The sequence below is a fragment of the Schistocerca gregaria genome, chromosome 2 (genome assembly GCF_023897955.1).
Source record: "Schistocerca gregaria isolate iqSchGreg1 chromosome 2, iqSchGreg1.2, whole genome shotgun sequence".
Classification (NCBI taxonomy): Eukaryota; Metazoa; Arthropoda; class Insecta; order Orthoptera; family Acrididae; genus Schistocerca; species Schistocerca gregaria.
Window position 1 is genome coordinate 776860545 of NC_064921.1, and position 15219 is coordinate 776875763.

Sequence of the window (15219 nt, forward strand, 5' to 3'; positions counted from 1 at the left end):
TGACTATGATGGTGTTATCCTAACGCATTATGCTCCTCCACGGCAGACAGTGAATGCACGGTATTACTGTTCATTTTTGGAACATCACCTGTGACGCAGCTGTGCGAAAGAAGAGGCGACAGTTTCTGTGCAACCCACCCATCATTTTGCACGACAATGTGCAGGCGCCTATGACGCAAGCTGTGGCTGCTGTGTGTGGTCAATGGGACTGTGGTAAGTACTGTACCATCCACCATACTCCATGAACTTAAGTGCTTGTGTCTTTGACTTGATTCCAAAGATGAAGGTACCACTTTGTGGCATTCACTTCAGATCTGTTCGAGAGACTCGACAGGCAGTAGACTGCTCCATTTGCACCATCAACAGAACAGGCTCTGCTAACGGTATACTACACCTTCCACATCACTGGCAACAGAATCTGCACAACGCTGATGACTACTGTGAAGGACAGTAACAAGTGCAAACATGTAACTCTTTTGTATCACTTGTGGATAAATAGTTGCCACTGTTTAAGTTCCAGCCCTTGTATTTTGCGGAAAATGTATCAGATTTCATAAAATAACTATATACTAAAAACCTGTGTGTGCTTCAAAAGTACTGCTCATCAGTTTTGTGAAATCAAAAAGAAGTTGCATAGAATGTAAATTTTAAATTTCAGTAGAATATTTGCAAAATTGCTTAAAAACGTAAAAACTCACATAACAATGTTATGAAAAGTAGAGATTGGTACTCGCCATTTAGAGGAGACATAAAGTCACAGACAGGTACAACTAAAAGACTGCTTTACGTTTTAGCTTTGGGTAAAAAAATATTCTTCTGAAGTAGAAAGCATACACACATTCAGACAAACACAACTCTCACAAACACGTCCATTGTCTATGGGTACTGCGGCCAGTCCAGCTGCAATGGACAGAGACAGTGGTAATGTGTGTGTGTGTGTTTGTGTGTGTGTGTGTGTGTGTGTGTGTGTGTGTGTGTGTGTGTGTAAGAATTGTGCTTGTGGGAATGTGTGTGTGATTTCTACTTCAGAAGAAGGCCTTTTGGCCTAAAGCTAAGCTGTGTAGCAGTCATTTTATTGTGATTGTGCAAGTCAGTGTTTCCTTTTTATGATGAGTAGTACTCTACCCTTTTCGTAATATTGTTGTTATTCTAGCCAGGATTTTCCATTGTTTGAAAACCCACAGAACATTCACACAAAAGGAAATGTTAGCATAAGGTAGTAAACTACTATTTTGAAAATTTGTTTGTACCTACATAAATGTACGTACATTATCTTCCTAATTTTTTATATCTGTGTGGTCTTCTGAATTGAAACTACCTGCAGAACATGAAAAATAGTTCACCTTTTTGAAAATATGGTTGCTTATTTGTTAATATTACTTTCTAGTGAAACAATTGAAAACATCAGGAACTTGTATAGTCCAGATTTCCCACTTGATGCTGTTAAGGATTATATCATGGCTGCGTTGGATGAAGCTGTTCAAGTAAACCAAGTACATAACAGGGATCCAATTGGAGGTAGCAATGAAAATTTGTTCTTGTGAGTAGAAACTGATTAAGCTAACCTTTTTTTAATTTTTGAAAAGTTAATTTGTTTTCTCTGGCTTCTTTCTGTTTATTACTTTTTCCATCTTCTCTGTAGGCCATTACTGAAACTAGTGGATCGCCTGCTACTAGTTGGATTGCTCACTGATGAGGATGTGGGGAAACTACTAATTATGATTGATCCAGAAACTTGGGACAGTTCATTTGACAAAGGTAAATACAGTTAATAGCATTCATTTTCTTCTGTGCTCAGTTAGCAGAAAATTGTCACAGGTTAACTCTCGCCTAGAAAAAATGCGAACTACTAACACAGCTGAAGACTTTTGAATGTCCTAGTTACGTGAAATTTTGTCCACTGTTGCAAGGAAATTATTTTTATCAGTGTAGGTTAGCCTCTTACTTAGCCAAAACATTTTGCTGTTGTTTCTTGTTGTGTGCATTTAAATGTTACTTTCAGTTATGATTACTGTGCCAATCAGTTTGGCAGTTGTCTGCATGTTGCATGGACCATGGATCATGCTTGCTATCTTTCCTATAATGTCAAATACATCAGTTAATTTACAGTTGTAATCTGTAATGTCCATTGCAAGTAGTTCCCATAAATTTGGAAGAGTTTTATTACACTTATTTCTGAGTGATCATGAGTGGGAATTCCTGGTCAGTACTTACCTGCTCTCATAGTTTATTAGATTACAAATACATCATGAATATTTGATGTGGTTCTCAATACAAGGGTGAAATTGAAAATTTTTAGAAAATTAAACAGGGACTAGTCTTAAAAAATTTAAATGATTATATCAAAGTATTCCCTTTTAACATCAACATATTTTTGAATTTCATGAAACCATTCCTTAAAGCAATGATACCACTCTTTATGAGTCACTTCAGAAACCATGTTCCACTGCTTCATCTAATGACAAAAAATTGATTCCATGGATTTTAACTCTAATTTTCGTGAAGAAAAAGGAATAACAGGTCCTAAGTCAAGCTGTCTGCATGGCGTGCGGCGGCAGCAACCCTAGCTTTGCTGGTTGCTGCCAGTGCCTCAGAAAATAAATTACCAGATGTTCTATCAGAGGTAAGATTGCAATATGTACTGCTATATACAGTGCATTTCTTCCTTTTGGGTATCCATATACTCAGTTGGACATCCAAATATTCAGTTAGAGGTGAGGCTCATGGTTTCCATACTGGGGAAGGCTGTGACATTTACTTATTGGAACTAATCTACATTTTGTGCTACTCTACAGATAGTCTTCTGCCACAACTAAGATTTCAGGAAAGGGAGGGGGGCTAGTATCACACTCTAGCCAAAGTTTTACATACTTTATCTCCCTTACTTTGTCATAATCAACTACTAAATAACACCAAAAGCTAACTCCAAGATAAGATCTGTAGGTAGTATATTTATCCACTGACACTCAGGCAGAAGACACTCACCGAAAGAAACTTGCTAATAATGGCAATGGAACATTTTTCATGCACATATTTTCTCTATTCATTCGTGGTACTCTCTCTGGATGGTGACACTAACAGTATGTAACTGCATTCTAGTGCACTCTAGTGGGACATAAACAAAATTATTCCTGTAAAGGATAGAACTGTAAATGTCAGAGACAAAAAACTATCTAAAATGCAATAAAAAACATTAATACTGAATGTTGATTAATAAGGTATCAAAATTTAGTAGAGATATATAAAGACAGGGATTCAATATCAGAGTTTCAGCCACTCTGTTCATTCCCTTTTTACTGAAGCAGCAGAACATGAAAATCACTTGGAAGTTGGTAAGACACCCCTTACGCTCTGCTAGCTGATCCTTCAGGGGGGCCCTAAGAGTTGTACTCCATAAAACTGATGCTCCAGATCTCTGATACATGAAACTAATTGTCATCTCAAGGTGCAGCCTTAAGACTACTACTACCTGTCTGAAAAACATCACTTGATATCAACAATTCCAAAAGTGTTAACTGCCATTATTCATGTGGGAAATATTCGAAATGTATCCTGGTAATTTAAATTCTGTAGTACATTATTGATAAACATATTTTAGGGCAGCTCGACCTCAGAGCTCATAACTACGAGCTGTGCCAGCTCGGTTGTTAGTTTTGCTGTATGCAGTGATGTGTTGTCGTGATGTAAAATTAGTTTTCCTTCAAAAAATTGTTGTAAACAGGCATCTGTGTATTAATTGACAGTAATGGTACATCCATCTATCATCTAATTCCATAATTGCAGTTTGGCCCATTTAAGAAAAATAGCACTGTGGTTCCATAAGACTTTGTAGGCTTACGTTTTGTTCAATAGACAGAACACTAGACTTAGTTTCTGACTCTACCTGGCCACACTTATGCATTCTCTTATATGTGTTGCAAATTTCACTCCCCACTGCGAGAACTACCATCAAACTTTGTGTAAACTGAAAGATTTCATTTGGATTATTCAATGATAAAACAAGATTCTGGAACCAGATTTTAAACTACAAAACATTTCCAGGGTCAGATGTGGGTTATGTCCATAATTTATTGCTTATTCATTAAAGAACAGAACTAAAATTTCAAAAAGGTAGGAAATTAAAGAGATGGGATGTGGATAAAATGAACAAATCATGATTGTTTTGAATTTAAGGGGGAGTGTTAGGCAGTGGCTTGGAGAAAGAAGACAAAAGAACAGAATTAAAGATAGATGGGTAGCAATATATAGCTCTGGAGTTTCCAGCCAAGTGAGTTCATTGAAATGCTGTATCATTTCAATGAACGTCACTCCCATCATCTTCAGGCTATGTATCAAGACAGAATCTCAGTTATCATTTTGTAAGCACTGCAGCAAAGCATACCTTCCCATCCCCTTACTCAGGGCAGGTGGGAGAAGAGGAAGGGCTGCACCCTAGTCCCAGCATGGTCAGTCAGCCTCCACCTCACAAGCTGTACAGATGTCTCTCTGCTGGGAGCACTGACAATGTATCATGCCCAAGCCAAACTTAGATGGTAGCCACCATGTCTGTTTACAAGGCTATCGTTAGTTCTAATTTCAACAACTACCTTTGTTAGAGTATCCTGACTGTCTCCCTTTCCTTGATATGTGGGTACAGAAGAATCAATATTGCACATTCAGTCACTCAGTATACTAAATATAACTTTTCATTTCTAACATTCAGTGTAACTTTTATACTGTGCTAACTTTTTGAAAAGTGAATTTTTACTTTTGCATCTCAGTAAAACTTTTAAACTTTAACATGACTGTGTATGTGATGTAACGGTATCTGTATTCCAACTAATAGCTGTATGGATCGCTTTGTAGCTGAACAAACTTCATACCAAAATCATTATCTCAGCTACTGTGTCTGTTTATGAGGTCATTTTCGGCTCTAATTTCAATATCTTCCTTTATTATGATATCCTAAATGTCTCCCATACTTTGACATCTGGGTATGGAATAATCAGTATGGCACTTGGGGTCACTCAATGTACTGGAAACCTATTCAGTGGCTGTAAAACCATGTGCGACTATGACAAAGAGAGATGCAGCTGTTAAGAAAGAGAAAGAAACATGTGGAGAAGCAGCTCAAATGGCAAGTCACTACTAAACAGAAAAAGGAATGTCTGAATGGTGGAAGGGCTATGTAGAAGTGCTATACAAAGGAAACAAACTTGAACATAATCTTATTGAAAGATAAGAGGAAGTAGACAAAGTTGAGATTGGAGATATGATATTGTGATTAAAATTCAACAGAGCACTAAAAGACCTAAAATGAAACAAGGCACTTGAGGTAGGTGATATAACCTCAGAATTCTGAGGGCCTTAGAAAAACCAACTATGACAGAACTATTCCACCTGGTGTGCAAGATATATGGCATATAGTATACCCTCTTACTTCATAAAGAATGTAATTACCCCAATTCCAAAGAAGATGGCCATTGACAGAAGTGAATATTACTTAACCATTGGTTTTAAAAGGCAATATGTGTAAAATATTGGCTTCCATTGTTACAGTATGCAGGTCATTGCTAGCCCATGATGATCTTCATTGTCCTGTTGCAAGCACTTTTTCTCTCTTTTTGCACAAAAGGTTGTCAGGCCCCTATTTGTTTTTAAAAATGTTGTTTAATGTGGATGAACCAATTTTATTTTTAATGGAGTTAAAGACTGGGCAATCAGCTGAGGAGAAAGTATTCATTTCCTTTATTTGATTGAGGAGATGCAAGCACATTTTATCTTAATTTGATGTTTAGTGATACATAAATGATGGTATGTTTGCTGCATTAGAAAAATTGATCTGGTTGGAAACAACACTATATTCTTCATAGCTGGCTAATGAGTAAACTTCTATACTTACTTCCTGTTTTAGAGGTAAAAGCTGTCGCACGCAATTAATGTCTGCTGACAAAACATTTGCTTTTCAGAAGTTTTTTAGCCATTCCAAGTCTCCAAATGTTGAAGCAGAGTAATATTCCAGCAGTGACCACGTCACACATTTTCCACAATGCATGTAATTGAGGCTAGGCTGTAGCTGTGGCTAAGTTCCACAAGATAAGTAGGAGAACTTCCGAGAAGTGTGGAAGAAGTAAAGATGTGAGGGCAGCCTGTGAACTGTGTGTGGATTGCTCAGTCAATGGAGTACTTGCCCATGAAAGGAAGAGGTCCAGGTGTGGGTCCCGGTTAAGCACATTGTTTTAATCTGCTAGATAGTTTCATACCATCTCATTATTAAAAGTATAACAGAAGTACTGGTACCATCCCTTCAAAATGAAGACAAAATCTTTCTGTCTATATGCAGAAATAATTTGTATGAAACAATTGATGCTTGGAAAACAAATATTGATTCAGCTAGCAAATTTGATTCAGGCCTAACATTTAAAAATAACAGTGCAAAAAATTCCTAAATTTGGGTTTTGTCTTCCAGAAATTGTTAGGCATGTAAATGTTGCATATCAATCCCTTGTATCACTTCTGAACTGAGGATGTAATAGTTCTTACTTGTACACTATCTTTGATCTCTCTGACACAATCCATTATCTTTGCCTCCTTTCTTATTCTTAATCTTGGTTCTGAATTATCTGTCTCCACTTCATTCAACCTCCACTATTTCCCCATTTTTGCCCATTTCAGTTATTTTCTTCTTAGGTAACGGGAAAGAAAACTTTATTATAATTAATACTTAAATTTTTGTAATTCCTGTCTTTCACAGTTTCATGATGAAGCAAGTGTTTAATTTTTTTAGGCCAAGATCCACCTGTGAATATTTAATGTTATTATTAGGAGCAGTAGTATCAGTTATTATTAGAACTGTTAGGATTAATGGTACAGGGAATTCTATGATTTTGTTGTTGTATTGTTATTATTATTGTACACAACTTCCGCTGAAGATCTTCCTGATTTGTCTAAATAGTACTGACAGTAAATTCTAAAATAATGGGCTTCTGTATTGTCTGTATTAATTTCTCATTGCATATATAATGGAGTGTCTGGAAGTTCATCATCATTGTATAATAATTAACATTAGGATATATTTGTTAACAGAGGGGAAGGATGAGCATAGGAAAGGACTGCTTCAAATGAAAATGGCAGAAGGAGCCAAGCTACAGATGTGCTATCTTTTGCATCACTTATGCGACAGCCAATTACGTCACAGAGTTGAATCAATCATTGCCTTCAGCCATGATTTTGTTGCAGAACTACAAACAGTAAGTAATGTATTTTATGTGGTGCATAAATACTCTTAAAACATGTACATATGATGCAACAAATTTCAGAACATGTTACTGCCCTCAAAAAGTATCCACTCATATTATTTCCTTCAGGAAATAGCGTACATGGATAGACAGAATTCCATACAAACAACTAAAAAAATCACATATTTACGTCAGAGTTAGAAATGTTTAGAGTGCATCAGCTTTCTTCCAAGAAGACCTTAAGTTATTGACTCTGCTGTAGGTCTGTAACATTTTCATTTCAGCTGAGATGATATTATCTTTCTACACTCATTTGGGGGCCAGTCCCTAGCTGTTGAAATCTTTAGATTCAACTAATAAAATGTTGAAATCAGTGCCAGGTATAGTGGGAAACAATGGCAATTTTGCAAAGGTGTCAGCTTACTTTTGCACAAGAACAATTGAGGAAGTGCAAACGAAATTTCGACATTTGAGGAATTGATAAAATTATTTTATCAGCTGTCAACTGTACTTTGTGAAGACTATAATTTCTTTGTAGGCTTTATCTGTGTCCCTGCCTTTGATAGTTTTTCCTGTGTGAAAGATAATGATCTACCAGAGCTACTAAGTTCCATTTTTGAACTGAGAGTGTTTTCTGAACATTGAACTAATAGTATAGGTATACTTTCTGTCTGCAATTTTGTGGAGCAAAATTTGTTGCATGCTACATTTGTTGCACATGTCTTTGCAGGCTGAGGCCTCTTGAATTTCTTAAAATGACTAGGAAAATTTTCTTAGCTATTTTATATTGATCAAGGAATGAACATTACTATCTCATCAGAAATTGCTGTTTGTGAAGACATAGATTTTCTAAAGTGGACTGTAATACAAAAGTGTTTCTGTAATGTTTGAAAAGGACATGTTGGTATTTGGTACCAGTATCATTAAACCGTTTTCTAAAAAATAGTCGAGATAGATGCTGGTTTATCATGAGAGTTCAGAAATTTTTGTTAGTTATTAAATGTTGAGTGCATTCTCTTTATATGAAGTTAGGTGTGTTGGAAGTGGAGTAACAGTTCTGTTTTATTTTACTCATTAGTATTTTGCCCATAAGCATACAAAAACTGTTTATGGCCATTGAAATTAAATTGTTCTAGCTTAATTTACTTGTATGGAGTCTTCAACTAGTGAAATCCATTGAATTTTTCTGACAACTAATTTTCAATCTGTGATCTTGGAGCCAAAAAGCAAAAATCCAAAGATCTCATATTGGTTGATGAGTTACTAATTAGTAGGGACCTGAAAAATTCACTTTTGCAATGTCTATTTATTTATTTCTCATATCAGAAACATACATATTATACACAGCTGTGACTATATTACTTTTACCCAGTACTTGGCCACTTCCAACCCAATAAATACAGCACCAATAAAGATGCAAATTCTCCCTCAAAATGCGAAATAAATGCTGTTTCTTAGCGATCTGGGGCCAGGTGAAAAAATGTGTCAGGTATAGTTGGAAATAGCTTTATTTTCTGCATATAAATATAAAAAATGTAAATAATTTTCAGCTACTGGTGTTGCAATCTCAATTTAAAAAGCTAATGTGTGCAAGAATGTGTATGCAAAATAAAATGTGCATGAATGCAGCAACATATCTGTGCACGCAAGGCTATGGTCCCAAGCCAGTTGTGGATGGTTGAATGGTCTGCATAAGAGACTTACTGCATAATGCAACGTAGGACTCAGCTGTCGGACCTAGTACCTTAGAACAAAGAAACACAGATTTTGCATGTGAGCTAAAGTAAAGTTGGTGCAATATGGACACTTTTACATAGCAGTTTTAGATGCCATGCATTTTGAACTGACGTTTTGTCAAATAATGGCAGAGGCTAGGCCTGAGTCACATAATTTACGACACTACTCACCTCAACAAGCAATTCTGCAGCAACCTTTACTGATTGTTTTCTGTTGTGTTTTACTCATTGTTCTCTTTGCTTGTTTTGAAATGAGTGAAGGAACTACTCTTGGGTCAATATGGAGTTTGATTAAGATTCTCACAACACCAAAAATAATTGACAATCCCTATCTAGACTATAGTGACTGGAAAACAAAGCCTGTCAGCATACTTTGACAACCCTGAAATCTTCCCCTAATGTGCAAAAAGAGTTATTTTTGGTTCTTCTTCTATCTTGTCGGTTCAACCTACAGCATTGAAATCAATATTCTTTAGCTTGTGTAATAATCGAATTGGATGGGAAAAGAAAAACACTGTCAAGAATTGCTTTAAATCAGAGAAGCGCTCTGTCTGCTGGCAGGAAAATACTGCTGTCTCTCAACACAAAGAATCATTTGTTGAAAGATTAAATAGAGCCAAAAGAAGCAAAGAACATTTCAGGGGAAAAAACTGTTGCAGTTTTTGCAAAAGCAGTCATCCATAATTATTTGTCCGTCAATCCAAATATGTTTGCGTATTTGACTACTCTAGCTTAGGTTATTTACTCCCTTTTGTTACCATTCAGTTTTGTTCATTAAAGCTGTAACATTTTGGTTTCAACAGGAAATGCTGTATTAAAACATTGATGAAATATTTTTCTTTTCTTTAAACTCCCGTACAGTGAACCAAAATTTCTGATTGGAACTGTTCCACAAATTTCCTTGCCAAGCAATATGTAAAGATTGCAATAATATCTTTTTAAAAACACTATGAAAAGGATAGAGTGCTACTGACTGTAAAGATGACATGTTGAGTTGCAAACGGGCACAACAAAAATACTGTTACGCATTAAGTTTCAGCCAAACCACCCAGCAGAAAAAAAAGGAAAATGGACACACATTCACACAAGCAGGCACCGCTCACTGACACATGACTGCTATCTCCAGCAACTCTGGCTAGACTGCAACTGTTGCACTGCATGAAAGCAGCAGTCAAGAGTGGGGAAGGGAAGGGGGAGGGATAGCAGAATATGGGTGGGAGGAGAGAAGTTCGCTGTCTGGTGGAGAAAGGCTGGGGGGGGGGGGGGGAGTGAGAGGAGAGGAGGAGAGGTGGAAAGAGGGGAAAAGACGGATGGGTGCATTGGCAGAAAGCAGGGCCAATGAGTGTTAGGGGATGTGAATGTGCTTGACTGTCATCTATGCATTTCAGAAAAGATGGTGGTGGAAGGGAGGATCCAGATGGCCTGGGTTGTGAAGCAGCCATTAAAATCAAGCATGTTATGTTTGGCTGCATGTTGTAGCCACATAAGGATCCACTTTGTTCTTAGACCACCCCTTGACACAAAATGCAGCTGAACAAAACATGCTTGATTTTAATGGCTACCTGAAGTGCACAGATGGGACTCATCCTTACAACACATTCTCTGTTCCTGAAATTATCCCCACCTCAACCTATGATAACCTACTGTCCCCACACCCTCCAGCCAACAGTTACCGTCTTTTCTGTCCTATCACATACTCCCAATCTCTTAGTTCACGTCCCCCCACCCTCACTTTCCTTGCTCTCTGTCAACACACCCATCACTTTTTTCCCTCTCTGCTCCCCCCCCCCCCTCCCCTTTTTCCCACACAGCCTCCTGACCTTGCTCCTAGCAGCCTGGTCCTCCTCCCAACTTCTAGAATCTGCACACTCCAACAGACAGTGCTCTTCACTCCGCCACCTGTACTCTGCTAACCCTCCCCCATCCCTTCTCCACTCCTGATTGTTGTTTTCATCCAATGCAACAGTTGCAGTGTGGCTAGAACAGTGGGAGATAGCAGTCATGTGTGTGTGAGGTTTGTGTGAATGTGGGTGTGTTTTCCTTTTTTCTGATGATCCTTTGGCTAAAAGCTTAGTGTGTAACAGTCTTTTCTTTGTGCCTGTCTGCAAATCAGAATGTTGGTGGAATAGAAGGCTGTGTAGTGCTGGAGTGGGAGCAGCGAAGGGGTAGGTGGGTGAAGGACGTGGAGTATGAAGTTTGAGGCCAGGATGTTATAGGAGCGTAGGATATATCGCATGAAGAGTTCTCACTGATTCAGTTCACAACAGCTGGTGTTGGTAGGAAGGATCCAGATGGTGCAGGCTGTAAAGCAGTCATTGAAGTGAAGAATGTTGTGCTGGGCAGTTTTTGAGTTGATAATGATCAAGGTGAAGGGAATGGGGGAGAAGGTGTTGAAGTTCTGGAGGAATATTGATAGAGTGTCCTCACGCTCAATCCATATCACGAAAATGTTATCAATGAATCTGAACCAGGTGAGTGGTTTGGGATTCTGTGTAGTTAGGAAGGATATCTCTAAACGGCCCACAAATAGGTTGGCTTAGGATGGTGCTTTGCAGGTGCCCATTACTGTATCATGGACTTGACTCCAGGTGATGCCTACAAAGGTGGAGTAATTGCGGGTGAGGATATAATTGGTCATGGTGACTAGAAAGTAGGTTGAGGTTTTGGAATCTATCCAGCATTCGGAAAGGTAGCATTCAATAGCAGCAAGGCCATTGCAATTAAAGATGTTAATGTAAAAGGAGATGACATCAATAATGATGAACAGGGCACTGTGCAGTAGAGAAACAGGAACTATGGAGAGTCAGGGCACTGTGTAGTTGAGAAATAGGAACTACGGAGAGTCAGTGGAAGAAACAGATAGTGTATTTTATATAGGAGGGTAGGTTACAGGTAATAGGTTGAACATGTTGGTCTATGAGAGCAGAGATTCTCTAAGTGGACACTAACCATTTCCTTCACTGACTCTTCTCAGTTCCTGTTCCTTTACCACACAGTTCCTGTTCCTTAACCACATGCAAACTGCTTGTCTGTATTGATGCCACCTCTCTCTACACTAACATCACTAACACCCATAGCCTTGCTGCTAATGAACATTATCTTTCCCAAAGCCTGATGGATTCCAAACCTACAGCCTCCTTCCTGGTCACTGCGACTGTCTATATCCTTGCCCACAATTACTTCTTCTTTGAAGGCATCATTTACTACCAAACCCTTGGTTGAGCAATGGTCAGCTGTATGGCACCATCCTATGTAACCTATCCATGGACCATGTAGAGGAATGCTTCCTAACCATCCAGAATCCCAAAACCATCACCTGGTTCAGTTTCTTTGATGATTTCTTGATCTGGATTGAGGGAGAGGACACCCTATCCACATTCCACCAGAACCTCAATGCCTGCTCTCCCATTTGCTCTACCTGGTCATTCTCAACCCAAGAAGCCACCTTCTTGAATGCTGGTGTCAACCTCAAAGATGGCTACATCAGCACCTCCATCCATATCAAACTTACCAACCACCAGCACAACCTCCATGATGACAGCTCCCACCCATTCCGTACCAAGAAGTCCCTTCCACACAGCCTAGCCACCTGTGGCTGTCACATCTATAATGATGAGTAGTCTCTCTCAAAATATACCAAGGGTGTCACTCTAACAACCTTGTACAGAAGCATATCTCACATTCCTTATGTATCCAGTCAGCCGCCACATCCCAGAGCCCCATTGTCCACCCACGAAGGAGCATTTGCCTCATGACTCATAATCAGCTAGGACTGGAGCAACTGAATCATAATCCTCACCAGGGTTTCGAGTATCTCACATCGTGCCCTGGAATGAGGAATACCCACCCCTATCCTTCCCTTCCCTCTCACTGTGATTTAGTGATATTCTGCCATTCACTGAACTTACGCAATATCCTCATCAATCCCTACTCCACCCATGCTTCCAACACCTTGCCTCATGGCTCATAACCCTGTAATAGGCCTACATGCAAGACCTGTCCCATACATCCTCCCACCATCACCTATGCCTGCCCACTCACAAGCATCACCTATCCCATGAAGGGCATGACAACCCATGATAGCAGTCACGTGATCTACAAGCTAAGTTACAACCACTACTTTGTACACGGGCATTTCGACCAACAAGCTGTCTGCCCACATGAATGGCTGCTGACAAACTGTGGTGAAGAGACAGTGTGGTGGTTTTTTTATGTATTGCTATTTATATGTTATGAAAAGTTGGAGTTAATGTCATTCTGGCTGCTTCACAACTGGAAAATTATTTACATCAGTGACTCAGTTGTGGTACTACTCACAGTTAGTTTGCCTGGCACAATGTTTTTATATTAAAAGACACCACCAACACACAAAATTCCAGATATATATCTATATTTAATTGATTTTTGCAAATTATTCTTTACTTATATGAAAATATAACGCAAAGGAGATTCTCGCAATTCCCGTTAAGTGGGGATAAAAAAAATTTACTGAAGGCCCTTTACTCAAATATGATTCAAAATTGGAGAAACTGATTAGTTTTACTGTTTCAAAGGAAGAACCATTAATCAAGAGAATTCTCCTACATTTACATTTATTTTTATGTGTTAGCAAATATTAAGATGTTTATTATGACTCTGGGCTGTTATCATTTGAAATAATGGCACTGACCTCTGTACCTATGTCCCCCTATAAAATTTGCATAAAATATCGAAATACATCACTTCATGAATATAGGAGCTGTTACAAAAAATAATTAGCAACACTTTTAAGTAATATTTGATTATATTTAGGCTAAATATTACTTGAAACTTACACATTATCATGCCTCGTCACAAAATGGCTTCTTACACTAAGAAGAAACGAAACAGAAGAGAGAGCAATCCTTTTGCAAAAGTAACAGAGATTGCAATTACATTCACAGATCCTATTAATTGATTACAGAATCTATTATTTTTCTGTGATAATATTTATTTCATTACGTCTTCAGTTTTGGTATATTTGCGAAGTTATTCAACATCATTTTTATCACGTTATGTGGCGTACCACCACAACAGCTGGACCACCCAGTTGCCAAGCATGCTGCCCAACACAGCATTCTTCACATTAGTGATTGCTTCAAGCCTGCATCATCTGGATCCTTCCTAACAGCACTAGCTTTTCTGAGCTGCAGAGGAGGGAACTCTCCCTGCAATGTATCCTACATTCCTGTTGGCCCCCTGACCTCAACCTTTGTTAGTCCTATCCTTCACTCATCTATCCCCTTTGCTGCTCCAACTCCAGCACTACATAGCCTACTGTTCCACCAACTAACCCACTAGTCTCTGTCTCTCTATTCTTCGCCTCCTTTACTGCTCTCATTTTTGGTGCACCTCCCGTGCCATCTAATCTCCCGGCTTCATCTAGCTGGTATATCCTGTATCCAAAATGTACCTTCTTGCTGCTACCATCCCCCACCCATAACCTGCTATCCCTCCTCCACATCGCCGTAGCCTCCTCACCTAGATTGTTTCTGCCATCACGCCCTGTTGCTCACAGTCCGTTCTCACTAGACAGAGATAGTGGTCATGGGTGTGCGATTTGTGCTTGCGTGAATGTGTGTGTGTTGCCTACTTTAGAAGAAGGGCTTTTGGCTGAAGCTTGCATTTTTATCAGTCTTTTTGGTGTACTCACTTGCAACTCAGTGTCTCCTCTATATGATGAGTAGTAATCTATCCTTTTCATAATACTGTCATTAATTATTTTTTGTGGTCATTGTTCATCATGATTGTGAAAGTGTAGTTTGTATCCAATACAAATTTTTGGTAAGTGATAAAATTCGTGTGATAATATCAAACTTTTAGTGAGCTAAAATGTACCATATTATGGCTTTTGTAGCGTTTGGAAAATTATAATGGTTTTAAACACAGTACATGGGTTTCTATAGTAAAAACAGCTTAAGGTGATCCCTGATAGCTCACAGCACTGTTGCCGGCATTCAACTGCGAAGTGGTAATGGCTACAGGTGAAAACAGTTGTCATCTACAGATCTGTGACACTGAGGCAGCATCATAGAGAAGTTTGCAAAATCATGTTACATTACTGGTTGAGGTAGGCCCACAAAGCCACTGTTCCCAGCCCACTGCTACTGTCAGGTATCAACTTATGCTGACTCAGCTATAGGTTTGCATCCTGACATGAATGTATGATCTTTTTTGCATATGAAAACTACAAGAAAAGGCCATTAGAATCATGTTTAGATGTAAATCTAGAGACTTATGTGAAGCAC

The 15219-nt window shown here is 38.6% G+C and overlaps 1 protein-coding gene across 9 annotated transcripts in view; it reads left to right on the forward strand.

The window, feature by feature from the left end:
- Positions 1-15219, forward strand: part of LOC126335019 (ryanodine receptor) — a 691249-nt gene that overhangs the window by 401940 nt on the left and 274090 nt on the right. For all 9 annotated transcript variants that reach the window (XM_049997852.1, XM_049997851.1, XM_049997850.1 and 6 more), the window contains 3 exons: positions 1388-1540; positions 1643-1758; positions 7066-7229. In XM_049997852.1, coding sequence (XP_049853809.1) covers positions 1388-1540; positions 1643-1758; positions 7066-7229 — 433 coding nt within the window. The remainder of the gene's footprint in view (positions 1-1387; positions 1541-1642; positions 1759-7065; positions 7230-15219) is intronic.